The following is a 27,335-nucleotide window of genomic DNA, read 5'->3' on the forward strand; positions in this document are numbered from 1 at the left end:
GTTCAATTCAAATCTCCCAGTACCCGTTTTATTAGAATGAACAGTGACTTTGGTGGGTAGGGGTGTGCATGCAGCATTAATAACCTTTCACTCCTGATATACCTAGTCAATAACCTGCTCGGAGCCACTGATTTGTCAGGTCACTGTTTCTTTTATCTATATGATCAACTTCCCTGTAACAGCTAAAATAAAATAAAAAAAATCATTGCTCCCAATGTTCTTTTTTTGGGTGGAGCTGAGTACAGCAGGGGGTGAGACAGGGTCACAGCAAAACCTTGGCTATAGATAATTGCCCTTTTCAACTGTGGTTATTTTCTGCACAGGTAATAAAGACAGTAGAAAACAGAGGGTTTTTTTCCAGTTGGGATAGATGATACCAGAGAACGATTAACCACGTGCATCACATCTGTACTTGGGTATTTATCTCAAAAAGTCACTATGCAAAACGTGTACTGTAGACAAAATGCCCAGTATGAAGTTTTACCTAAGTAGCTCCCATATTTGACGGTGTTATTCTTATTGTCATAGAAGTAGATCTTGTTCTCCGCAGTATTGAACACAAAAACCGAACCAGTCCAGTAATATGATCCAGGTGCCCCCATAATGATTAAATCCTGCAAAAAGCAATAAAAATATGTTCTATTTTAACATTGCTGGTAATGCTGAAACAAAACATATTAAAACATAATTTATTTTACTGTGTCGCACTTTTCCACTTTATCAAAGATCCGTGCCCCTTTTATCTGTGTGTCTCTATGACTACCTGCGCTACCTGTCACTGTATATACACAGGGAGGAATGGTCAGTGAAAAGTGAGTTCAGAGGGCAGTAGCACTGACAACCGCTTAACCCAGGTGAGTAGGAGGAGTACAGAGCAAAGCATTATGGGACAGGTGAAAGAGGGACCTCAATGGATACGGTGAACTGCGCATACTAGGTAAGTAAATCTTAGTTTATTTTATATCTATGAATGCCACCTAATACTAAATTGTAAGTTTTGGGTGATGTTTTGACAATGTCTAGCTTTATAGATTGACTGTGAACACAAAGACAAATATTGTAGTGTAACAACAATAGCACCTCCAGTAAATACTCCTAATTTAATATTTGCATAAATAAAACTGGCGTTTTTAAAAAGAATTCCCTTCAGTTTGGTGCACCCCTAAACTAGCATATTCATAATCTCTGTCCACATGATGATCAAAACAGTCCTGAAACTAAGATGTTTTTCTAAGCAGCATAGTGAAAAAATAAGTAATTTACCCCAAATCCATCCCAAAAAAAAGTCTCTCTGGATTCACTGAATCCCTTCTGGGAGAAATTGTCGGCTTCATTAGGCTGCCGGTGAAGAGGTAAATTATCTTGCTGAAGATTGGGGTATACTCCGGGGCTTCCAGACCAGCCCCGGCATAATACAATGTAAGGCTACTTCATTACTGAGCTGGGGTCATAAACAGACCCTAAGTTTCATTCAAAGCATCAATGTTTGGTAAGCACATGAACGTAGCAATTAAAGACAGAATATACAGAATAGAATATAAAAATTAAATAGCACAAGTGTAACTTACATCTAAATAAAAGTTGGAGATCCCAGCTTGACATGAACCATGAAGTTCACCAAACTTTCGAGTATAATCTATGAAAAAAAAAGATATAAACATTTATGTCAGTATATATCATTTACCATAATGAGTATCTGGCAGATGAACTTTTCTTACACTATGTACTTCTATTATTAAACATGTATTTGTACTCAACAGTAGGGAAAAAGAAGTGTGCAAAAAACATGACACAAGGACATACAACGTAGACCACTAGGGACGGAAGGACACTGCTTACAAGAGCTTACAATGTAGTGGATCTTTAAGTCCTTTGAGTCCTAATTGGAAGAATGGCACTATATGAATAAATATATTAATATAATCTATGTAATGTATGTTATGTCTTTCCTCATTTAACTCATTTTTACAGCATACAATGGTGAATCTGCCAGCAGGAGAGGCATCTTCCTATCTCAGCTTACCAACTTTTCTGCTATTTGTATGGGAAACAGAATTCAGGTCTTTCCAAACGGGAGTTGCATACAGAGTTTTGGGGGAGCTGTAAGTAAAGTGAAAGAATGACTAGGTGGGTGGGGGAAAGGGGGTCTGAGTGGATCAAGGGTACAGCTGGGAAGAATGTAAGGACAAATTTTCTCACAGTTCTAAAAGATTCATTAGGGGGAATTCAATTGGCCGTGTTACCCTCAAAAATTCCGCGTACTGCACCACTATTACCGTTACTATGGTAATAGTGTGCATTATTGCCATTAGTACGGTCATTTTTAATGCTGATTTTTGCTCGCGGCTCAGGAAGCCGTGAGCAAAAATCCTAAATCCTAAAATTACCGTATGAACGGTAATAGTGCGCACTATTGCCATAGTAACGGTAAGAGTAATGCGGTCAACTGAATTCTCCCCTTTGACCAGGGTCCAACAACATGTTTATAATAAAACAACATCACCTACTCATCCATGGTATTTACGTTGTTTATTACATAACAGATAACCAGAATGTTCACAGTAGCAGCAGCTCTGTGTATTATGTAAGTGTGGACAGGGCTGTGTGTGAAACGGGCAGCAACATAATGTGCGGAGGGGAATGAAGGCAAGTGGGAATCACAGACTGAGAGTTAGATAGTAGAAGGAGCAGGGTCCCCAGAAGCACAGATTAGTGATGTAAGGCTCCTGTCACACTGATGATAGGAGTGTGGTATCAAATGCGGCGCTATATGAAACAAAAGTTCAAACATCCAACTTGTTATTTTCTGGAGTATAAATAGGTGTTAGATGGCAGAGCTATAGGGACATAATATTGGGGAATAGCAAATTATCAGTACTGCTGATAAACAATGATAAACTAAACAATAATAATACTAAAGATAAACAATGTAACATGTGAAGTCTGCCCTTACTCAGGTTACTGTTGTTTACATCCATAACATGTCAGTGTTATTAACACTGCTTATTTATGGTGCTCTATTATTCTTACTTGTGCACTTCTAATCCGTCATTGGGCATCAATACATTGTTGCAATTGTATCCTTTCTTACATGCTTTATTGTTTTATTTTTAAAACAACAGTGCTACTGTCCTGCTACTCTGTATCGATCATGGGAGGCTCCACTGATGGAGCACACTGAACCCGGTATAGATACCACACATTTCATAATACAACAAAAAGGCTGTGGCTGGTTCATTTTTATTTCTTTTTTTATTTGCTTTATAGAGGTGGAAAACAAGGCTAGACTTATTCTTTAATGCAACAGAAAAAAACACCCTGTGGAAGAAATTACATTCATATGATCCTCCAGTTCCCCAGGCTAACAGCATAACTCTTCTCTTCCCTTCCCAATACCAGCACATTGTCTTAGATGAGGGGCCGTTCAGTGAGAGGAGTACATTATTATTATTATTATTATTATTATTCATTTATAAGGCACCACAGATTCCATAGTGCCGGATACAGAAGCTAGTAACAAAATAGATGAGAGATCAGTGTAAGTAATACTATGGGGACTCACACAGAGTGCAGCAAGAGACATGACAGGACGTACGAGGAGTCAGATAGTAGACAGACGTGGGACAATAGGTAGAGAGGACCCAGCCTGTGAGAGCTTACATTCTAGAGGGAGGGGCGGTGAGAGAGAGTAGGACCAACTAGGAGTAAATGGAGATGGCAGGCGATCATTTACTGTGATCACTGAGACAAGCAATTCCTCCTGTGTTAAGCCTATGACAGATTACTGGGTAACTTAGGGACTGTGTCTGTGAGAGCAGGTCTCAGGTAGGGAGCGGAGAACCTATCTGCAGTCACCCTTCTGCTGCTTCAACAATACTCTTTCCGCATTAATTGCTTCAGCAAGCTTGCTGGCAACATCCTGTCCTGTACTGCGTAGACCAAATAAAGGCTAAAACAGGCTTTATGTAGTGGGATATTCTGCACCATCACAGCCAACATAATGCATGTGGTCCCCTCCATTTTTATTTTTCAACCTAACATTATTTTATATATGTGTATTATAAACCACGCTGAAAGATACATTATGGCCAGTCAATCAGAATGATTTCCATACGGCACTAGGAGCTTTCTGTAGTCCTATGTATTTTGTGTCCTCAGATATATACTTAATGGGTATGTGGATGGTTAGCAAGCAGATTAAGGGAATTGGTGACAACTGAAATTGTTAGGTGGAAGGAGAGTCTACAGATATTAAGGATATAATGAGCTCAGGATGTTAAGAAGGGGAGACTTAGAAATTAGGAAATTTGAAGGGTCTTGTAGATTTTATGTTTTTTGTGGGGAAAGGAAAGGAGACTAGGCCACAAAGGATATTTTGTCTGAGTGAGGGAAACTGAAATAAATGAGATTATGGAATGGGAACTTTAACAGAGTAAATGAATAGAGTATATTAAATTAGGTGTTGGTGACCGGTATATCCTATACATATATAAATATCACATGTGGTGTTCGGTGGCATTACTTGGCTCTGGTGGACATAAAGAAATGTTGTCAGCCGTCAAAAACATCTATAGAAAAAATGTATCAAACTTTCTATCCCTTTAACACTACTATACTGCAGAGAACACTGAACAGCCACTCTTTAACTGCAAACTTCTGAATTACTTTCTGAGATGACATTCAACAAAAGCTTGAAAAGCGTCAGTAACTCTTTCCAAAAAAAACAACTAAATATTTGTCTTGGCTTGTTTCCGCTTTAATGCTGCAGCCCATTTGTATCTTCTTATCATGTAAGCTGGTCATGCTGGCTACAAAGTTCTAAAAAGCTACTTAACATAAAGTACATGTCTCTCTACCTCAAAGAGCTATGAGAGACATTCACAAAAGCATGCATTCCACTGACCAGGGCAAGGAAACCAGAACACCAATGTGACCTCAATTTCTTTCAGTCTGTAACTGCCATCACATGATTATATTTGGGTGCTAAATACAGTAAAAGTGTTGTATCTGTCATTTCCTACTAATACTGTTAAGCCAAATGCATTAGGAGATTGAGCTCTAGGACAGTGTTGGCTAACCTGTGACACTCCAGGTGTTGTGAAACTACAAGTCCCAGCATACCCTTCCAGCAATAAGCTGCTATATATTGGCAAAGCATGCTGGGACTTGTAGTTTCACGACACCTGGAGTGTCACAGGTTAGCCAACACTGCTCTAGGAAAATCATTATTCTGAGTTAAAGGACCACTAAACCCAAAATACATGTTACATTGCATAAAACTATATTTAGAAGTAATATACACCTACTAATCTACAATAAAAAAAATGCTGTAAATAATATTGAGATCACCAATATGCCAAAATATCTGAAATTAAAATATTTGTTTGGATAAAGCCTAATAAGGCTTCTCTAGGCATGCTGGCCACAAAAGTGTAAAAATTATGCAAATATACATCTTCCTATACCTACACGCTCCCATGGCATGGAAAAATTGTCCTCATAGACCTATCCTTGACATGAATTTATTCTCTTAAGACCAAGTTAAATTAATGGAAAATAGATTGAGAAAAAGGAGCAAACCATTGAACGCCACATGAAATAGGTTATGCTACAATGTATGGAAATATAGCTATACCTGTATAGGTTTCAGGAGCTTCATTGCACTATGTAAATATATTTTAAATAAAACTTGGGCCGGGAGCCATTGTTCTATGTTCCATATCCCTTCTAAGTACATAGCAAGGAGCCAGTTGGAGACTTGTAAGGCCATTACAGAATAAAATTCTTGCTTACCTTTATAACATGGACAAATTTTGGTGCTCAGTTCTGTTCGCAAATTTGGAGGTATTTTATAACATATTCCATGTGGGAGCTTGTATTCATTAATATAATATATATTCTTCCACCTATGGCCACAAACCTGTACAAGAAAGACAATCAGAAGAAGAGATATAAAAATGTTTAAGACAGGCAATAAAGCCAAAAAATAATTACTGAAACTCTGTTTCATTACTTGTGTAGTAATACATTTATAACTTCTATAAAGCATTATCAAAGCCAAGAACCTATCAAAGCCAAGAATATAAAATATACATTACCTGGCTTTAGTATGAGGCACAGTTAGCCTATGTCTAGGGGGAACAGAGGGTGAGAGGTAATCCTTTCTTGTGCAGTGTGTGTGTGTGTGTGTGTGTGTGTGTGTGTGAAATGTCTAAAAATAATTAACTAAATTAGTAAGAAAAAAAATGATTGCCTGTAGAGTGGTATAATTAAGATACATGTCTATAAAAGAAGGAAGTGAACGCAGAGTGCACTATGTAAAAAAGGTGCTGCTAACGGATGGTATTGCATCAAAAAACGCATGAGTAAAATGCTATATGTTATGCACTCATCAGATATGCGTGTTATTTAGTGTTACTTAGACAGAGAGCACTTACTGTAATTCACCTGCTCTTTATGTACTGTAGGATTGAGCAAATGATGTGCAGAGACTAAGTAAATCTATAGGTGCGAAAAACTATGGTAAAAAAAACGTGTTGCACTGATGTACTTTTGCACTGCAAACGGCACCCATTGCATCTCTTTTAGATCTTATCCTGAATATAATACAATGTGTCAGCAGTTTTCTGATATTAAATGAGACACTATGAAAGCATTAGAAGACATAGGGCCTGATTCATTAAGGATCTTAACTTGAGAAACTTCTTATTTCAGTCTCCTGGACAAAACCATGTTACAATGCAAGGGGTGCAAATGAGTGTTCTGTTTTGCACATAAGTTAAATACTGACTGTTTTTTCATGTAGCACATGAATATCAACTTTAAATTTCAGTGTACAAATAAGCTATCAAGTATTTGTGTGCTACATGAAAAAACAGTCAGTATTTAACTTATGTGCAAAACAGAACACTCATTTGCACCCCTTGCAATGTAACATGGTTTTGTCAAGGAGACTGAAATAAGAATCCTCCTCATTTAAGATCCTTAATGAGTCAGGCCCATATTCTCTCCAGTCTATTAATAACCATTTATGTATAAATCTTGACTTTTGTTTTGCACATTGGAGCCAGTTTGTAAACCCTACAGAACCCATGGATCTGCCATTAGAACATATATATATATATATATATATATATATATATATATATATATATATATATATATATATATATCATATATCTATAGCCAAGTGACTGAAACTCCAAAACAGATACAAATTAGCAAAATAAATTGCAATACTATTTTTTTATTCACTTAAAGGGTTGTCCGCAATGGGATGTCTGCTTCTTTAATACCTCTTTCCTCAATACGGTACATTGGTGGGAATTCATCCCAAACATCTCACGTTATTGTTATTATTATTATTATTATTATTATTATTATTATTATTATTATATTGCAAAATTCTTAGAGTATTTAGCTTTCTGTGAATCTTGATGCACACAAAATTAGGGGCATGCTGTGTGTTTTAATGGAAGAGGTTGGCTTGAGCACCACTGAGGGCCAATGATAGCTTTATTTGGTCACTGACCAAACAAATGACTACATGGGGCTAGTTTAACACTATTTTTACAATTGACCATATTTTGATTCACTTTTAGTCTACTCCACTTATAAAGAATACACTCAAAAATATTCACTTGCAAAATATAACTTTGAGAGAATAAAAGTTACCTAAGGGATTTTATTTAGAAACAGATCAATGTGATTTATCCTAATGCTGCAACATACATGCACAAGTTGTTATTCCAATTTGTAGATCTACATCACTAAGGGTTTACTGACCTGAACTATAAACTAGTACTCTCATTATCATGGTTATGTCCTTAGCTGATTCAAGAAAACATATGAAAAGAGGTTTCAGGTTCATAAGCAACCTGTTGGGGCAGCGCGGTGGCTCAGTGGTTAGCACTTCTGCCTCACAGCACTGGTGTCATGAGTTTGATTCCTGACCAGGGCCCTATTTGTGTAGAGTGTGTATGTCCTTCCCGTATTTATGACGGTTTCCTCCGGGTGCTCCGGTTTCCTCCCACACTTAAAATCATACCAGCAGGTTAATTGGCTGCAAAAAAAATGAACCCTAGTCTGTGTGTGTTCGGGAATTTGACTGTAATCTCCAATGGGGCAGGGACTGAAGTGAATGATAAATATTCCCTGTACAGCGCTGTATAATTGGTAGCACTATATCAATTAGATGATGAGGAGACATAAAATACCTCTGGCCATTAAGTGGTTGTATACAGGAAAAAATAATGACATTAACACATAAATTATCACTTACCACTATTTGTCCATCCTTTGTTGGTTGTCTTGACAAGCTGACACCCAACCATTGATTATCTTGTTCTACTTTACATGTCCGTCCACAATTTTTACCATTTGGTTCACCTAAAAGAAAAACGTGTTGGGTAACTAAAGTTCAAATTTTCACACACCTTGTGTTTTGTCTAGTGGTTGTTTGTAAAAACGTTTTTTTGGATGAGTTCTAGTAAATATATCCAGTTTAATTTTCTTAATGTGATTCTAAAGTCTCAACAAACAAAACTGAAAACATTCATGAATGTGGTTGCCCAATGAGGATCAGTACTGTGGTTCTCAAGCTTTCCAGGGTTGTAATACATGGTGACATAGATGACACAGGATTCAGCTTTTCATGACCCACGAATGTGCTTTACAATAACGCCACAATGCATAACTGCAGTTATTAAAGTAAACAGAGCCGGGGAGCGCTCACAGGGCCTGAGTCATTAAGGAGAGCAAAGCATGAAAAAGGAGTAACTTTGCATTTGGGCAAAAACATGTTGCATTGGAGGGGGAGGTAAATTTAAAATGTGGGGACAGATTTATAGTTGGGGTAGGGCATGTCCTAGATCAACTTTAAATTGCACTGTAAAACAAAGCTATCAAGTCTTTGTGTAATAGATGAAAAAATAGCCAGTATTTAACTTATGTGCAAAATAATAAACTAATTTGCACGCCTTGCGATGTAACATGGTTTGTCCCGGAGAACATTTACTCCTTTTTTTTGCCTTATTTTCCTTAATGACTCAGGCCCATAGTGTAATATTTAGATCAGTATGTTATACCATAAAATAAGGAAACAGTGTTCAATTAACACAGCCAAAATCAGCTTATCTGTATAAATTCCCTTTAATCCCCTTTGGAAATGCTTGGCTCTTTCCCTTATGTAGAATTCACTGAAGAGGAAGTTAGTAACAACTCACAGAGTATCTGAGCTGACCTTAAAAAGGGAGAGCTACACGGCGACGGCCAAACATGTGAAAGATCGTTTTCCAAAGATTTATGGCACACAAGATTCAAAACCCTTACATTAGGTAAATAAAAAAAAATATATATCGGAAGCTCATGAGGCTAATCCGCCCAGACAGACCAGCTAGGTACTGGAGAAAAACGTTGTATGGGAGGCCCCCTACGCATTTCGCTTAACATCGTCATCAGGGGTGTAACAGCATACATCATACCTCCCCACTGTCGTGATTTAGATTGGACTGTTCCAATTTGAGGGGAGCTTCCCAACATCCCCACAGTCAGAACTTTTCTCTTGACTGCCGGAAATGTTCACAGGTATGTCCCGCTCATGTGCATTCCACACAGTACAGCGGTGGTGAGCAGATGTCATGCACTCCTATCACTGGTGTATGAAGAAAAGCAGACGTGTTTTTAGAGCGAGGTGGGATAAGGGCAGCCTAGCGCTTCAGTACCACTAGGTACGCCTCAACATGACGTGGTAACACTCTGAGCATGGCATGACCTTTCCCCTTCTTGTCGGTGCCCACACACTTTCCTGATTTGGATTGTAACGATGTTGGGTCCTAACAAACTGGTTGAAAATCACTGTTATAAATGATACATCTGGTAAAGTCAGTAAAAGCTAACATAGTCTTCTTATGTGTTTATAATTTGAGTACATAATATAAAGTACATATTTATAGTTAAGAAACAGCACCAATATTGCATAAAACGTTGGAAAAGAAACCCTACCACGTTTGAGGACAGGCAGAGGGAAGGTATGCTTGGAAGAGAATCATGTGGTGGATTTAGTTCAGAAATAAACAGACAGACAAAGGCTGACTAAACTAGTCATTTGATTTAGATATACAATATATTTACAAAACAGCAATGAAATGTATCTAGTGTCAAATTGATCACATCATGAGTCTGGAGATGAAAATAATGAGTTTTATTTTTATTTTTTTAAACAATTTTAATGAGAGACAGTACATATTATATATGAAATATAACTCTAATCATGTGAATAGAAGACAAGATTTCTGTTAAGAAAAATAAATAAATAGCAGCAGACTGTGATTTTTATAATAGGAGGAAAGGCAGGAAATAAAAGGGACAGGGAGGGAGAAATTTGGAAAGGGAGCGTCAGCAGGTCACATCAAGGGAAGAAAACGAAGAAACGAGCATGTTAGAATGAAATAATGAATTTTGATTTTTCAATAATACATTTCCTAAGTATTGATGAAGTCATTATCTTGCACTTGTGACCCTGTCATAAACTTGAAGTGTTCTCATCTGTCCTGATTCAGGGATGAAATCAGTTGTGAACAACCATTGCAACAAGGGGTGCCCAGAGGCATACCTCCCAACACTGAGACATGGAGAATTGGAACAAAATAAGCTCTGCGCCCACTTCTGGAGTAAACTCTGCCTATTTTCATGCAAGCTCCGTCCCTTACAAGACACATAACTCAGGACTGTCCCACCAAAATAGGGACACTTGGTGCTAGATTTACTAAGCTGCGGGTTTGAAAAAGTGGGGATGTTGCCTATAGCAACCAATGAGATTCTAGCTATCATTTTGTAGAAGGTACTAAATAAATGAAAGCTAGCATCTGATTGGTTGCTATAGGCAACATCCCCACTTTTTCAAACCCGCAGCTTAATAAATCTAGCCCTTGGTGAGGAATGCCAAAGTGACTGCCCCTCCGAGGGCCACGCACATTCAGGCCCTGAAGCACTCCCCAAGTTCCCCTATCTACTCTGAAAAGAGCAGAGAAGAGTCCTCCTCTGAACGGCGCATGCATGGTGGGCGCATGTGCTTGACCGCGCATGCTCAAAAGAGGCAAAGCAGGCTGCCTGGGAGGCTACAGCGGCAATGCCAGGCTCCTACCCAAGATTTATTATTGGGCCTGGCAATGCACTGTGCAACTGAAGCATTGATGTTGGGAGGGCAGCTCCAAACCAGAGACCCGGGAGCTGCAGCATGGGTAATCGGATGCCCAATTACAGTACGAGCAAGTGGATGCCCTTTTGATCACAGATAATGGGGCATATTTAAGAAAGCACAATAGTGCTTTTAACGGGTCATTAAGGGGCCTTCTGTCCTCCGCAAATTTATCAAGGGTGCATCGCAGCAGATATCATGGATATCTGCTGCTTTGCATTCCTCTTCGTTTTTGGGAGCAGTCACCATTCAACAGAATGGTGACTGCTCCTGGCCGCAATCTAACAAGTCCCGAAAAAACATTTTTTTCGGGAACTTGTCATGTTAATGTACGCCAGCTGGCGTACATCATCGGAATGGAAGAAATCTAATGCTGTCAGCTCTGCTCCGAAGAGCAGAGCTGTACAGCGCATGTGTGGAGGGATCACATGATCCCTCCCTGTCACTCAGCGCGCTCTCTCTGCAACTATCGTTGCAGAGACAGAGAGGGGATCTGTGTGCGCATGTCCAGTTCTTGGAACTGGACATGCGCAATTGAAGAATGAAAAGAACGAGGAGAAGACCTGGAGGCAGCGCTTCCGAAGAGGCAGGTAAGTATGATTTTTTACATCGCAGAAACAGCAGTTTTTCGGAACTGCTGTTTCTGTGCAGGGCTGTACATAAATGTGAGAAATAGTTCAATCCTTATCATTGCGATAAGGATTAAAAACTACTTTTCACTTTATGTGAATATTGATAAATGTGCCCCAATATCTTGTGCATCATCCTATGTAGTACATTTACTATTGTGCATGCTATCACCTGCTAGCTGGAAGAACTTAATTTTGCACACTAATGTTACCTTCCTATCCCTTCCATGGTGGTCCCAAGGAAAGCAGTGGCCAGCGGCTGTTGGGCTACCGTCATCATCATCATCTATTTATATAACGTCACTAATTCCGCAGCGATGTACAAAGACCTCACTCACATCAACCCCTGCCCCATTGGATCTTACAGTCTAAATTCCCTAACATACATACACAGACAGAGGCAGAGAGAGAGAGAGAGAGAGAGAGAGAGACAGAGAGAAACTAGGCTCAATTTAATAGCAGCCAATTGACCTACCAGTATGTTTTTGGAGTGTGGGAGGAAACCAGAGCACCCGGAGGAAACCCACGCAAACACGGAGAGAACATACAAACTCCTCACAGATAAGTCCATCCTCAAGAATTGATCTCAGGACCCCAGTGCTGTGAGGCAGAAGTGCTAACCACTGAGCCACAGTGCTGCCCACTGCTACTTATACATAAATGTAATCTACAGACATCATCTATTGCACTCTGTGGTTTGCTGAAGCCAAGAAAAACACAATTGAGCAAGACCAATGAATGACAGTCACCTCATCTTGTTTGTTTGTTTTTTTTTTTAGGGGGGGGGGGTTGTGTGGCTTAATTCTATATATGAGCTTGGTTTGTGTCACAAATCCACACGCCAAGATCAGAAAAATCAACAACAGGGACTGCAGCTCCACATTCTCAAACAGTTATATTTATTGCAAATTTAAGCCACATGCTTCACTGCAATTATAAACTAACAAACTTAAAAGCAACCACAAATCATATTTGGCTCCAGTTAAGAAGAGTCTTCACTCATGGGACCCCACAAATGATATGAAGGAATGGATTAAACCCATTTAATTCCCTCTATAAATATATTCTTCGCAGAGCAAAGGAAATTGTCAGCTCCTACTTAATGAAATCAAGAGTTTTTGAAAATGTAGCTTTCACTTAAACGTGCTGCACAAGCAGATTAACCAAATGAACAGCTAGGAATCAACAACACACTAGATATATAACCTAATAAAACAAAACTAGGAAATAAGTAGCATAGAGTTTTTGACCAATGGGGAGAAGACTACAAAGTTATATGATGAGATCATTAGATAAGGTGTGTTTTAGTTTTTTTTTAAATCAGGTAGCATATTTTATAAAATAACTTCCCCCACCTGCAGAATGAACTGATTTCAAGGACAACTATAACTTATCAAACATAACAGTCATCTTTGTGGTACAGTATACAACCCTGCCCTCTGCCTTGGTTGCCTGTCACCTGGGGCAGTCAGGCACAAAACATTATGGAAGAGGATGGTGTCATCAATACATAGGCAACCCAAGGGGGGGTTTCTTAGTGCCTGGAAAACCCCCCGCAAAGCCTTGGGCACTCTATAATTAAGGTAGCTGGACCCTGCTCCCGCTTCACACAGCTCTGCTTGAAAAGGGAGAGCTGCATGCACCTAACAGTAGTGCACGCAGCATTTCCCATGTATATTATGGGGATAGGAAGAGTTGGAGAGCAGCCAATCACTGTCTAAAATTATAGCCACGTCCCCATGCATGCTGGTCATGCCCACTGGCAGTGTGGTGTGGTAAACCCCCCTCTACAAATCCTGCGTCTGCCCCTGAAATAGATGGTTATTAAGATATGGTTTTGCTGGAAAACAGAGACATCTGCAGTTGTGGACGTTACCTTTTAAAATATCGTGATAATGGTAACACATGTTTCTTTGTCTGCACTCATCATCATCATCAACAACATTTGTTTATATAGCGCCAGAAAATTCCATAGCGCTTTACAATAAGTTAAGTACAACTGGTGTGCCATCACTCTGGTAACATAAACTAAACTACTACTTTACAAAACAAACTTAATAATGTAAAACAAAGTAAATTAAAGAACTTTCAACCAACATTTCACCAAAATCATTAATGCTAATCTGGTGAAACAATATCTGAATGCAGCACTTATATAAGACATAAATTAGTGAGGATGAATGAGTGTGGAAAAGTACTACTAAGAGTTGGCCATTGTTAATAGAAGAACTAATAGATATAAATCAAGTAAGAAGACATATGACATATAACAAACTCCAAACGGCAGAACAGATATCATATATCATGCATATAGATGTCTTCTTGTCTGGGATAGTTAAACATCTGAGTACAGTAAAATGTGATAATGTGTTCTAACATTAATGACGCAAAGAGAGGGCACAAAAACTGACTGTATTTCATGTTTGTTATTTAAAACTAGAGTGGGATCTGTTCATTTACTTATGTTTTACTTATGCAGCACTCATAGATACACATCAAGACTATAGAGAGTAATATATGGAACAATGCAATCCCTCTGATCCAAGGAGCTCACAGTCTACATATGTGTATTGTATGCAGTCATAGTTCATATATAAATTTGGATCACAAATGTGTAAAATGGACATACTATATTACTTTGTGAGTTTTATTAAGTCTATATTTCAAACTGTTATTTTAGGTTTAGACATCACACTTCTCATCTCTCCATTGGATATTGCTCGTTCAGGAGATCTGAAGGGTTGCTGGATTTTCCTGCTACCATTGGACTGTAGCACCATAGAAGAGAAAAAAGTTCCGGTGAGACACAATGGTCTACCAGCTGGGTAACACTGCATACCTCCCAACAGTCCTGATTTAGGTGGGTTAAAGGGGCGGGGGTGAGTGGCAGCGCCACCTGCTGCATGACTATGTCTCCTTCTCTTGCGTTATGCATCACAGGTGTGGACGTTGGTTCGAGTCGACAAACAATTGGGAGGTATAACACTGTGATACCCTGCACTGTTCTTGAAAGTCTTGCATTAAAAAATCGGGATCATTTATGAATCTGAGAAGGAACAGCATACAAGCTGGAGATACTGTCCGACAGCGTAAGGCTTTATATATATAGCCTGGCCCAGTCAGTCACGGGTGATATGGACATGCATGACCCAGCTAGCTAGTTCACATATGTGCAGTGGAAATTAAATCTCAGACTTGGACATTCAGCATAATTTGTTCATAAAAACTAGAACCCTCTCCTCAATCTCCGCATACTTCACTCTCCCCAAAATGCTGCCATATTGCTCCGCAAAACACACACACTGGTGGAAATCTCAGTGTACTTGTACAAATCAATCAAACTGGTTGCACTTGTAAATGACCACTAGTATGTTTTTAAGTTTAATTCTAGTTGGCTCTGCAAAATCTGGAACAGCTGGTATGCAGGACACATAGGCAAACCGAGGGGAGGGGGGGGGGGTTTCCTAGTGCCTGGGGCACTGTATAATTGAGGTGGCTGGACCCTGCCCCCGCTTCACACGGCTCTGCTTTTAAAAGGGAGAGCTGCGTGCCCCTAACCGTAGTGCATGCAGCATTGCTCATGCATATTATAAGGATTGGAAGAGTTGGAGAGCAGCCAAGCACTGTCTAATATTATAGCAACGCCCCCATGCATGCTGGTCACGCCCACTGGTGACATGGTGTGGAAACCCCCCTCTACAAATTCTGCATTTGCCCCTGGGACATACAGAGGGCATAACAAGCTGCTTTTATTTTCACTTGAATTTTTTTGGTTGCAGTCACAATAAAGGTGGAAAATGGTCTGACATGATTTATTTTTATTTCAGACGTTATATCACAAACACCTGCAATTTCAGTAAGGGTGTGTAGACTTTTTATATACACTGAAAGTAAAGTGGTCAGTTAAGGAATAAAGTCCAGTTCAATTAACAACAAAAGTCCAGTGACATACAGGATTCCAGTCTGAACTCTGTGTTGGGACAAAAAGAGACAGCTGCATTGGGTACAACAAGCCTTGTGTCTTCATAGCATTAATATGCAGTGATTTTGTAGTAACATGTTATACGTGTGTGGGGTCAGAGATTGGAATCTTGTCTTGGGTGATTAAACACCTTGTTATGACTGTTTGATGGCATTCTAACTATATTCATTAATACACACCCACATAAAGCAATAAAACTCACAGTAACGCACAGAGTAAATTTAAGTTAGTAGTCAGATTACGGGTGCTACCCATCAGACGTTGTACAGCAGCCCACGATGCTTTGCCATGTGCTTTGCTCAACGCAATGTAAACACACTGGGCTCTTGATCTTTAAATCGCTGTTCTGAGGTCTGCTGTCACTGGGCCTGATTTATTAAAGAAAGTAAAGCATAAAAAATGAGTAACTTTGTACCTTGGCAAAACCATGTTACATTGGAGGGGGAGCTAAATTTAAAATGTGGGGACAGATTTATAGTTAGGGTAGGGCATGTCCTAGATCAACTTTAAATGTCTGTGTAAACATGAAGCTATCAAGTATTTGTGTCCTACATGAGAAAAAAGCCAGTATTTAACTTATGTGCAAAATAATAAACTCATATGCACCCCTTGCATTGTAACATGGTTTTGTCCAGGAGAAAACATACTACTTTTTTTTTACTTACTTTCCTTAATGAATCAGGACCAGTGTCAGCAGACCTCAGAACAGCGATTTAAAGATCAAGATGAGGACAACTGTATTAGTACTCATGGTTCTGACCTCAAACACCAAATGGACGCAGCTTCTGTGCTGATTCTGAAGTCAGGACTGTGAGTACAGATTGTCTCATAGTGATCTTTAATTCGTGCTCTGGTGAAGCTGCGTTCCATGCCTATTAGATTCCTAAGCTATCGCTAGTGGTAAAAGGGATCAGTTTTGTTTTATAGAATGCTACATAGTAATAAAAGCCTGTTCAATTTACTCTGCAATATACTCTTTGATAGTAATCGGGTAGCAGTTGATTCGGGAGGGACAACTATGGAGAAGGTAGCACATGACTGCACATGACTAGCCAGTGACTGTCAACTACAGAGATTGAGCTCTTTGCTGGGCAGGAGGAAGAGCTTTTAAAACTATTGTTTGAACACGAGCATAGCTATAATAAACTGAAATATCCACTAGTTGACAACCTGGTACATAAAAGGTAACAATAAGGTAGGAGGTATTCCTATATCAGGAAACCATATACAGTGGGCATAAAAATATTCTGTTATTCACTAGGCACTGAGTACAAGTCAGTGATTTTGACTACAGAACATGGTACAATATTATTTCCAACAGAAATAAGCAAAAAGCTGTTATAAGTCATTCATATGTCAGCAGCAGTAATAGACACTTTTCAAAATTAATGCTTGTACTTTTAAAAAAAATAAGAATAATCACAGGAATGTAAACTTCAATAAAGAGTAATAAATGTGCTATAGGTGTGTACGTATGTTTGCCTCTAACCTTCTGTCAAGTTACACAGAAGAAATACACTCTCAACAAACTAACACCTAGAACCTCTTTACTCATAACTCAAGACAATTTTTTTGTCCCAAGTTTTGAAAAAGGGGCGTAATAAAGCAAACTGTAGAAAATCAGATCGTCAGAATGTTCACGTCAGTACAGAGTGTTTCAGCAGACAAGCCTTCTGATCTTGAGGGAGGCATCGACTTGTCTACTTGTTTGATTTTATTAATCAGGACAGAGCTGCATGTGGCAGGGAGGGACATGATGTGAAGATGGGAATGTAGGCAAACAAAAAGCGACAGACTCAAAGTTAGATATTGGAAGGAGCAAGGTCCTCTAACAGTACATAGTTTTGATGTTGATTGTGATGTCAAAAAACTTGTATATGAAATGAAGTTCATACATCCAACTCATTTAAAGTTCTTAACTACGTCCTATACCGTTCTTGACATAAAAGCATTTGGTGACCTTTATTTAAACCAGTCTTTGTGTAAAGGACATAGTTCTTCTATAGACATCACGCCACATCACATATGAATAGCAGCCTCAACTTTCTACTTGTGCTTCAGTGTTCATTTAGATACTGTGCTTAAGAAAACATGAAAACTATTAGTAATTTAGAAACTGGATGTCACACAGAATGTATTTCACTCTCTTGTCATGTTCAAAAACGTTCACAGATCATATTACAGAGGGCAGTTATGCTTTTATTACACGTGGCTTTGTGCTGTGGAATAAAGCCAGTCATTTGTGGAGTTCATGCTGCAAGCAAACCAATGTGGGTTTTCGAAATCAAGTCAGCTACCATAAAAAAAATCAGATATCCGGTTATCTGGTCGTTTCATGTTATCTGAAAGATGTATTTAGATGAGTATGTTACGGTAATTATAAACTATGGAAAACTGTCATTGACAAACTGTCTGTCCACTGCAAACATCCAATCGCTTTGCCTGCTTATTGTTAAGGCTATTGTAATACTTAGAGAAGTGTGGCCATCAGCCTGAACGCAGTTAAAATCACGTGGGTGAGTGATTAGGTGTTTAGCCTATGGGCTTGTATATATTTGAACCAATAGGTAGAGAGAGGGGGGTGGTTTTGTTTTATATAGGTGTTGGTTGTCATCCATTTTCCCCTCTCTGTTTCCGGATTCCTCCCTCCCTCCCGGCTGTTTTTTAAATGGTTTCGTTTCTTTGGTGGGAGAGCAGTGCAGTTGGTAAGTTTGCATATGGTGCTTCGTTTATATGTCATAGGTCACTATCCCCCCTTTCGTATGGTGTTGTCATCACGTGTGTTGGGTCCAGTGAATGGGACTCCGGGCCAGTATGTTGATTATCTCTGGCGGTTTATATAGGGGGGTGTAGTCTTGCCGTTGGACATATATTTCGCACCGGCCAATAGATAAGGTAAATCCTGGGTTGGTGGTTCAAGGGCCTGACCTTTCCACCGTTATTGGTTTTGTGTTTGCCTTCTGCCCTGCTCTCGTCCGCCTTCAGCCCCTTTAGTTTAATATATCCATTTAATAAATATTAATAAATATATTTTAATTCCAACGTTATTCTGGTGTCCGTGTCGTTATTGGTTTTAGGTATTATGGTAAACACTATGAGCTTCCTCACTGTGCATTTTATGTGTGTGGGTCTGTGTGCAAGATGACACATTTTGCTTGTGAATAGTAACATAGATACAATTATATAACCTGCATCACACAAGAGAACTGCTAAAATAAGATTTCAATTTGAATTTTTTTTCTGAATATAAAACTTTTAGGAAGAGATAGCATATATTTAAAGGTGTTCCCTATGTTGTAGATCTTTAGGCAGAATCTAAATTAATACTGAAGTTGGCATTATCCACTACTTTTACACTAATTTTAACTGTGTATCTTCTCCCAATGAGCTGCACAATATAACTCATAATTCTATAAACAAAAGAAACATTGTACAGTAATTAAAATATTAAAGTGCACATTTATTACACAAATGAGGATCAGACAACAGTACATATTAAGAAAGCATTTCAATCACAGTACAAAACAACTGTGCTGATAGACCTTTTATTTACTTGGTCTACCTCAAAGAATGTTATATTGTTTGTTTTTGATTCAGTTGTTTACTATCCCTATTTTATAGATTATAAGGTGAACCAACAATTATTGCCCCTCCCTCTAGAATTATAGACCTAAACATATTATAGAACTTTTAAAGTTTACTTAAAAACCAAATATGTGTCCTTTATTGGAGGTTTGATTTACTCAAGTTGGCCATAATAAATAAAGTTTATATTTGGTGGTGCGTGGAGTCAGTTTAAAAACATTTTTTTTCCATTACTGGATTTCCATTTGTTACTGATAAGGTATGTCTTATGAGTAATAGCATGAGCTTAGATGTTAGTGATATCTAAGGTCATGTTAAAAGCACATGCTGTAACAATCAATTCAGGGAAGATTAGCTGGTCCTCGTTCATTTAAAGGAACTTCCTTCTAGCAGTGGGGACTAGTTCAGATGTCACTGGGATTTTCCCCACATGAATCTGGAAACACTAGCAAAAAGTTTTATTAAAGCTGTATGTAGAAAAAAAATCTTACACTTAAGAACCAATTCAGCTGCTTAGTGGACATACCACATGTTCACAGATATATGGCAGTATCCAAAACACAACTACTGAACACGTTTCTCAGAAGACAGAACTATTTCTCACATTCAAGGAACTATAACTTCATACAGAATAACCTGGGTCTCCATGATTCTCTCTTTGCAATACGTCTAACTAATAATCTAATTATTTATCTTAGCTTTAATATATTTTGTAGAATACCCTATTGAATTTGTAGACAACTGTAAAAGAGAATCAAAGGAAACGTGTTATTACAAAAAGCTGAACTCTGGGTTGTAAAGCTGAATCACAGATTTAATTAAAGGTCTCGGTATAACAGTTTAAGAATCCCTGTTGTAATGTTGTAATGGCAAATGAAGGGTTCTCATAAAGGGATACCAACTTTGCCTTTCACCAAAATATTATTTAATATTTTTATATATGCACATACAGTAAATATACCAAAGGCCTTCAAATAACGCTCACCTGCAAACCGGAGTCTGTGTGAGCCTGTACAGTGCATTGTAACAGGACTTATTTATATTTGAATCAGCAACTTTGGCCTAAAAGGGGGATTCTGGGGACTTGTAATCCCCCCAAATTGTGGGTAAACAGAGATGTATCTCACATTCAATTGACAGCGTTGCTCGTAAGAATAACGCATCCCGCGCACTATTACCGTTAGTATGGTAATTTTAACACGGATTTCTGCTCACGGCTCTCAGAGTTGCGAACAAAAATCAGAGTTGAAATTACCGCACTAACGGTAATCATGCACACTATTACCGTAGTATCGGTAATAGTGCGCGGGCCACGTTATTCTCACGAGCAACGCTGTCAATTTAATTCCCCCCAAAGAAAGATCAGTGGCGATTTTAAGCAAGGTCCTTCAGGACTGAAGATCTGACACTCATTTATAAAAATATTTATATGATCATTGAAAATTATGTGTTACAATTACTGGGAAAGATAATACAGTTTATCTTCCCCATCTTCAATATTTCAGCTCTTGATTAACACAATAAAGGAAGAAGATAGTTGGCTGTGTAGTTGGAATTAAAATTAATTTTTATGCAGGATACAATCAGAAAGCTAAACAGAGAAAGAAAAAGGCTATTCAACTATCCCACATTAGTGACACATAACTGAGAAAACTAACATGAGAGAAAATGGTGGGTGCTGATAAGCTACAGACTCAAACTCGAGATCTGACCGCTGCCTATCAGCAGCCACCATTAGTAATTAGACATATACTGGTGAATTAATCCCTGTTGTTCCCCTTCTCCACATCTACTCTACATTCTTCATAGGCTTCCGCCTCCGCCTCTTATCTTGGCAGTGCAGCTGTAATGGCGAGACAGCATCCAATTGGATACAATAAAAGCAGCATCTGATTGGCTGCTGACTCGCATATGATTATAATGAAGGGGAGGGTCAGGCTGAGATGCGCCAGTATATTCAACCTTTCACAAGGTACTTTTCGCTCATGTGCTTAGGACACAGAATATCTTATAGTAAGGTGACGTAACTGATGGGCTTAGGACAGGCTCAGGTATTTACATTGTTATATAATTCCTCTGTGTCAGGCATTACTACTGTATATTTTACCCAACAAGTTCCTAACTAGTGGACTGAGACAAAACATAGTCCAAGGCCTTCAGTTATAAGGCTTATGGGAGCTGATCCACACTAATATCTCTTCTTCATTGATAGACAGCAGTTACTGCATCTTCATTAACAAGTCTTATTGGAACCAACAATGCAGATTGGCAAGGCCCAGGAATGTTAGTACAGGACAGTACAGGAAAGTAGAAAAAGAGAAAAAAAAGAAGAAGATAATAAGAAAGCGGCGCTGAGTTCACTAAAAATTTATACAACAGGGAGCTACAGTTAATGGAATATCAAGAATAGTAGGAGGTACTCAATTTTTCCAATTTGGGCAACTAGACATCTAGCTGCAGTAAGAATATGGGCAGGGAGCTTCCAAATCAATCTGTGGACTCCAGGAGGTAGGTGAGGCAAAAGGAAGTAGGAGAGATGAAAAGGGAATTGCATAGAGGACACCTCCTGGGTGACCTATGACAACTACCTCCAAAAAGGGCACAAATTTAGGGCAACTTCACCAAACGTGAGACAAGGAGCCACACTGGCAGCAATTCCACCAGCAATGTTCAGTGGACACAGGGAAGATTGTTTTCAGTCTGGAGGGGACCAAGTAGCATCAGAAGAAAAGCTTGTATGAATTTTCCTTAATCCGAGTACATAAGGAGTACATAAGGAGGATTTGGCAATTGCTTCTTGAATAAAAGCCCACTCTTCCATATCTGCCTCCTACCGTAACTCACAAGGCTCCTTGGGTGGTAGGTTATGGTGCATCAACAATGAGTAAAAAGTGGAGATGAGGCCTCTAGGGGAGGACATGAGAAGACAGAAAGTCTTTAGTGTGTAGGGACCTTGGGGCAAATGTGGGTTGATCTGGGAGTTGGTGGAGTTGGAGGGACTGGTAGGAAGAAGAGGTTGAAAGGTGTATGCGGTCACGGAACTCAGAGAACTGAGGGAAAAAACCTGATGGGTCAATATCCGGGAGAAATCTAAAGTTGTGTTTTGTCCAGCGAAGGCCTTTGGGTTGAGACTAGGTAGAAATGAAGGGTTGTGACAGCGAGGGATCATGCATTTCGGGTTGTCTGCTAGTTTGAAGGCATGGATACAATATTTCAACTATTGCCTAACATTTTAAAATGAATTTCATTTTATACCTTTCCCTGTTACAATTTTCCACCCCCAAAAATATTACCCCCCAAAAAGCCTTACACCTAGACTGTAGCCTAGTCAGCCTATTGGACAATCAGGCCCTGCAGATTTTGTATCTGTGCGGTAGTATCCTTTGGTCAAATGTATACTTTGCCACTAGGAGCCTCTTCTTCTTCTGGCTCCCAAAAGAGGGGTAAGTCATTTTCAGGCACCCTGTGGTGTGCTGCCATAAAGTCGAGAATTTGCTCATCAAGCAACTGCTCAAGATTATATCAAATGCTAACAATTGCATAGGAACAATTGTCTATACATACAGCATATCTATAACTCTGAGAGCTCAGTTCACATCAAGCGATTTGTTCAGTGTGAATAAAAAGAAGAAATAAATACAAAACCACCTATTCATGTTTATATAAATACTGTCAGATATTATGAAACAGTTGTCATGATTACAAAAGAACATTATTATTGCTGTTATCACCGACATGCTGAGTGACGATGTATATGTCCTTTTCAGTGTTTGTAAATAATTTCTAAGAAACAGAAAAAACAAGCCAGTAACCTGTAGGCGGGTAAAAAATGAGAACTTTGTAATAACAAAGAAAGCCAGTTTCTTTCAACAATTTCCAGATGAATAGCTTTACTCTCACCTTTGTTTTATATGGTTGTAAGATGTGAGTCAGTCCGCAGAATGAAGAGGAGAAACTTCTTCTTTAACTTTTATGACCCTCTTAGCTTTACTCACCTAATGATTTAATGGAGTGACTGTTCAACATGCTTTTTACAGTTTTACATAGTAGTGTCAAACTAAGACATGTAAAGGGACTATATCTTTTCCATCAAATGTCTTTGATGTCAATGCCATGTGACAATTATAGGTATAAGGTTATTAGATTACAAGGTACTGTATTTTACATTATTGTATTAACAGCACGAAGATAGTAGTAACTTCATTTTAGAAATAGTTTGTAAAGTACAAGCTTGCATAGCAAAGGTATATAGCAGAGTGTACAGTTGCAAAGTGACAACTACAATTACAGATAAGTTTAATATATATATATATATATATATATATATATATATATACGCACATCAACAAGTTATTTACTTGTTCTATCATAACCAGGACTTCTCCCGTGCTGCACCCCTTCTACAGAACTCTTTACGAAATATCATCTCCCAGCCTGTAAAAAATGTCTCTCAATATTCATTAAATCAATGACAGCTGTTAGCTCACATTGCTCATTACATAATCTCCCATATATTGTACATCCATACTTTGTGTATGTAAAGTACCCTACTCCCTTTAGATTGTAAATGCTCTAGGGGGGCAAGTTCCTTAATACTTTAGGCTCCATACAGACATGTTGTTAATTTTAAGTGTTTAACATACTTTCTCAAAGCCTAATAAATGTGCTTTGAAGCTGGCAGTCCAACCTTTAGTAAAATACAATAGTGTTCTATAGAATGTTTATTAAGTATATAGTACACAATATGCTGCATGGAAGCTTGCAGCATGTTTATGAAGAGGCTTCTACAACTCTATTAAACTGAAGACAAAGTACAATATTTTGCGCTGGGATTATTAAACTATGATTAGAGTGTGGAGAGGACATTCTGTGCCTCCACGTTGTAATTCGGTGCAGGGCATATTAGGCCCACTCAGAGTAATATAATAAACAACTTCACAAACATAAAAGTGCCATATTTATTAAAATGGTCCTAATGTCCCCTTACTCTCACAATTAATTTAATCCATATATGTGAGGCTAAACCAGGCAGTATGTAAGGAGAGACTCATTAAAGTTTTACTTACGGAAGTGGGGAGCACTAAAGAGATAGATGTGTAGTGGTCTATTAAGTGTCTATTGAACAAACAGTGTAGAACCAAAATGCTGGAATAAACGCAAGCAAAAGGCTCTTTCACTGCTGTTATTATCGAATGCTGAGATTTCTCCGTCCTTATCCTGTTCCATATCCTTATCCTATTTATCGTCGCTTCCCGCAGTCCCTGTAGACCTCTTATGGGGTCATCAGTGTTTGGCTTCAAATCACTATGTGCATGCACTGACGTTACCGAAAGGCCCCCATATATTGTGAAAATGTTTATAACATTGGAGACTAGTTATGTACTCCATTCTGGAGATGAACGGGTACGGTGTATGGTTTCTTGTTATGTAGGGGGATTTCGCAGCACAGGTTACATGTAGTATAAGCTTGTCCGTGGATTTCTCTAGGTGTAGAACAGAAACATGTAGGTGTGCGATAACCTGTGGGTAAGCCCAGTAACATTTGCAATTAGAGTTTTTATAGTGAGCCATAATTGAGTGATTTTGCGGCATGTCCTCTACATGTGGACATAGCTGCGTCAGATGTGTCATATTTAGATACAGGTTTACAATCTATGGATTTTAATAAAATATTATAATTTTATGTGAAATTTGTATTTTTAAACCCTTGAAGTGGAATTAGTGCTGGAAACTGTGCTATTTTTTATTATAATTGCTCAAATTTTTTTGCCATTTTTCCCTTTGTGCTGATATCCCTTTTTCTGGTTATATACATCAGCAGCTTTTGGAAAGATAGGTAAAAATTTAAATACGGATTGGACTTTACATACTTTGTTTGATCGATCAAACTCTCCTTTTCACATACACTCGTTCTATGAGAGAATCTGAACTTATCCCGGAATTACTTGTGCAGTACGGCAGCCTATTTATCTCTACCATTTCTCTGCATTCGATTACCCAGACTCTTTGACATCAGCTGATCTGGATAGGTGGAGACTCTACACAGCTTTCCATCACAGCCGCAGGAGCGGCGTGCTTATCCGGCAACCGCTTTTACACCGTACTTCCATCAAGCTATAGTATGTCCTTATCCACAACTTTTATATTTTTATACTGTGCTGGAAGGTTGGGGCTACGGATCCCTCCTTTGCTTCGATCTAGACGGAAAAGCCATTAAGGGATTTTTATTGGAGTTTTTATTGGAGACTTTGTGACAAGATAACCGTTTTACCCCCGTACTTTCCGGATTTATTGCTATTGTTTTTATTTAATTTCAATTGAATGTATTGTATTTATGCTATCTGGCCAGAAGCATTTCGTAATACACACCTTTACATATTGTGTTTTGTGATTTGTTTGTTTTGTTCAGCGCCCAGGAGTTTTTCTATGAAAAATGTAAATACGTATAAAGTGAAGAAAGGGCTTTGCAAGCCACATGGGTCTCAAATTCACTAATTTGCTACTTTTATATGCAGTTTAGCAATGTCCAGAAAATACCAAATTTTTACTCACATCTATTTTTTTCTTGATGACAGATAATATAAATTCACTTTGCAACCATCAGTAAATTAACTGATGGTTGCAAATACGCAAAAATTCACATTCTTATAATTACCAGTGAAGCGATGTACACTATGTTGATGTTGTATACATAAAAAGTAATATTAATAAAACCAGGATATTATTCTATAACGATTACATAATATTAATAAAACTGTGATATTATTCTATAATGTTTACATGGTATACTAACTGTAGCTCATCACTCCCAAGTTTGGTGAACAGAACACTATATTGTGGCATGCAAATCTTTTCACACCAATGAATAACAGGAAATGTTACATATACTTTATAAAAGTGTGATCTTGTATTACAGGATCATTTTATTTATTTCCTTAACTGCCAAGAAATAGCAAATAAAAAAGCTGTTTAGACCATGCAGCTTTTAACTATGCTTCCAACAGTCTAAAGGCAAAGGGAAAAGATTTAGATTTGGTGAATGAAAAATATATATTATTGTATGTACAAGTATACATGTAAAAGTTTTCAGCTCATTTGTTTGTCTGACCAAGGAGTATATTTACTAACCTGCTGGTTTGAAAAGTGGAGATGTTGCCAATAGCAACCAATCAGATTCTAGCTATCATTTTGTAGAATGCACTAAATAAATGATAGCTAGAATCTGATTGGTTTTTCAAACCCGCCGGAAAACTCTCAGCTTGATACATTTACCCCCTGGTCTTATGTTATGAGGAGCACGCCTCTGCAACCATATCAAGCACAAAAAGTCTAAGGTAACTTTCACCAAATAAACAGCTGTGCAGAATGTAATTATATCTAGTCACTAAACAATAGGACAGGACTGCTCAGAATTTCTAGAGTCCTTTAACTCTTGCAAATTTCTTAAAATAAGGAAAAGAAATGGCTAAACAAACTGTGGATCCTAGAACACAGTTATTAATTGGAATGGTTATTTTTTGAAAGTGTCAGGAGTCTGGAGGTGAGAACCTTTGACATTGGCCTGTAATCTAACAAAAATGCTTATGGGGTATTACTGGGTTCTGAAAAGACCCAGGGCCCACATTTGTTTGCTGTCAGGTTTCTGCCCAGACAGTTTGGAGGGTTTAGGAGTTCCCGACCAGTTTCCTACTCACTGTCTAATTTGTAGTGAAGCTGGGAACATAGACCTGTGCAAGACGTGGCCATATCACCTGTTGAGCCCATACATATTTTCTTTATTTTTGAAAGTATAACAAGTTGGAGACCAGTTTCACTTTAGGGCACCACTATATTGTGATCTGCCCCTCAGCCCTGCTGCTAGCTGACAGCAGCAACCACCCTTGACAATTCACTGCTGATGCTTTGTGCAAAGCAAATGCTTTCTGTGTGTAAGCACCTATTT

General features: G+C 38.5%; 1 protein-coding gene and 1 long non-coding RNA gene across 2 annotated transcripts in view; both read right to left on the reverse strand.

Moving 5' to 3' along the window:
* LOC142098060 (uncharacterized) overlaps nt 1-27,335 on the reverse strand; it is a 404,421-nt gene that overhangs the window by 81,721 nt on the left and 295,365 nt on the right. The gene's annotated exons all lie outside the window — the stretch shown is intronic.
* ITGA4 (integrin subunit alpha 4) overlaps nt 1-27,335 on the reverse strand; it is a 114,191-nt gene that overhangs the window by 76,177 nt on the left and 10,679 nt on the right. The window contains exons 3-6 of the mRNA XM_075180502.1: nt 8,282-8,388; nt 5,794-5,920; nt 1,569-1,636; nt 485-614 (exon numbers count right to left, since the gene is read on the reverse strand). Of these exons, the coding sequence (XP_075036603.1) occupies nt 485-614; nt 1,569-1,636; nt 5,794-5,920; nt 8,282-8,388 (432 nt within the window). The remainder of the gene's footprint in view (nt 1-484; nt 615-1,568; nt 1,637-5,793; nt 5,921-8,281; nt 8,389-27,335) is intronic.

This window comes from Mixophyes fleayi, chromosome 7 (assembly GCF_038048845.1).
Source record: "Mixophyes fleayi isolate aMixFle1 chromosome 7, aMixFle1.hap1, whole genome shotgun sequence".
NCBI classification, from domain to species: domain Eukaryota; kingdom Metazoa; phylum Chordata; class Amphibia; order Anura; family Limnodynastidae; genus Mixophyes; species Mixophyes fleayi.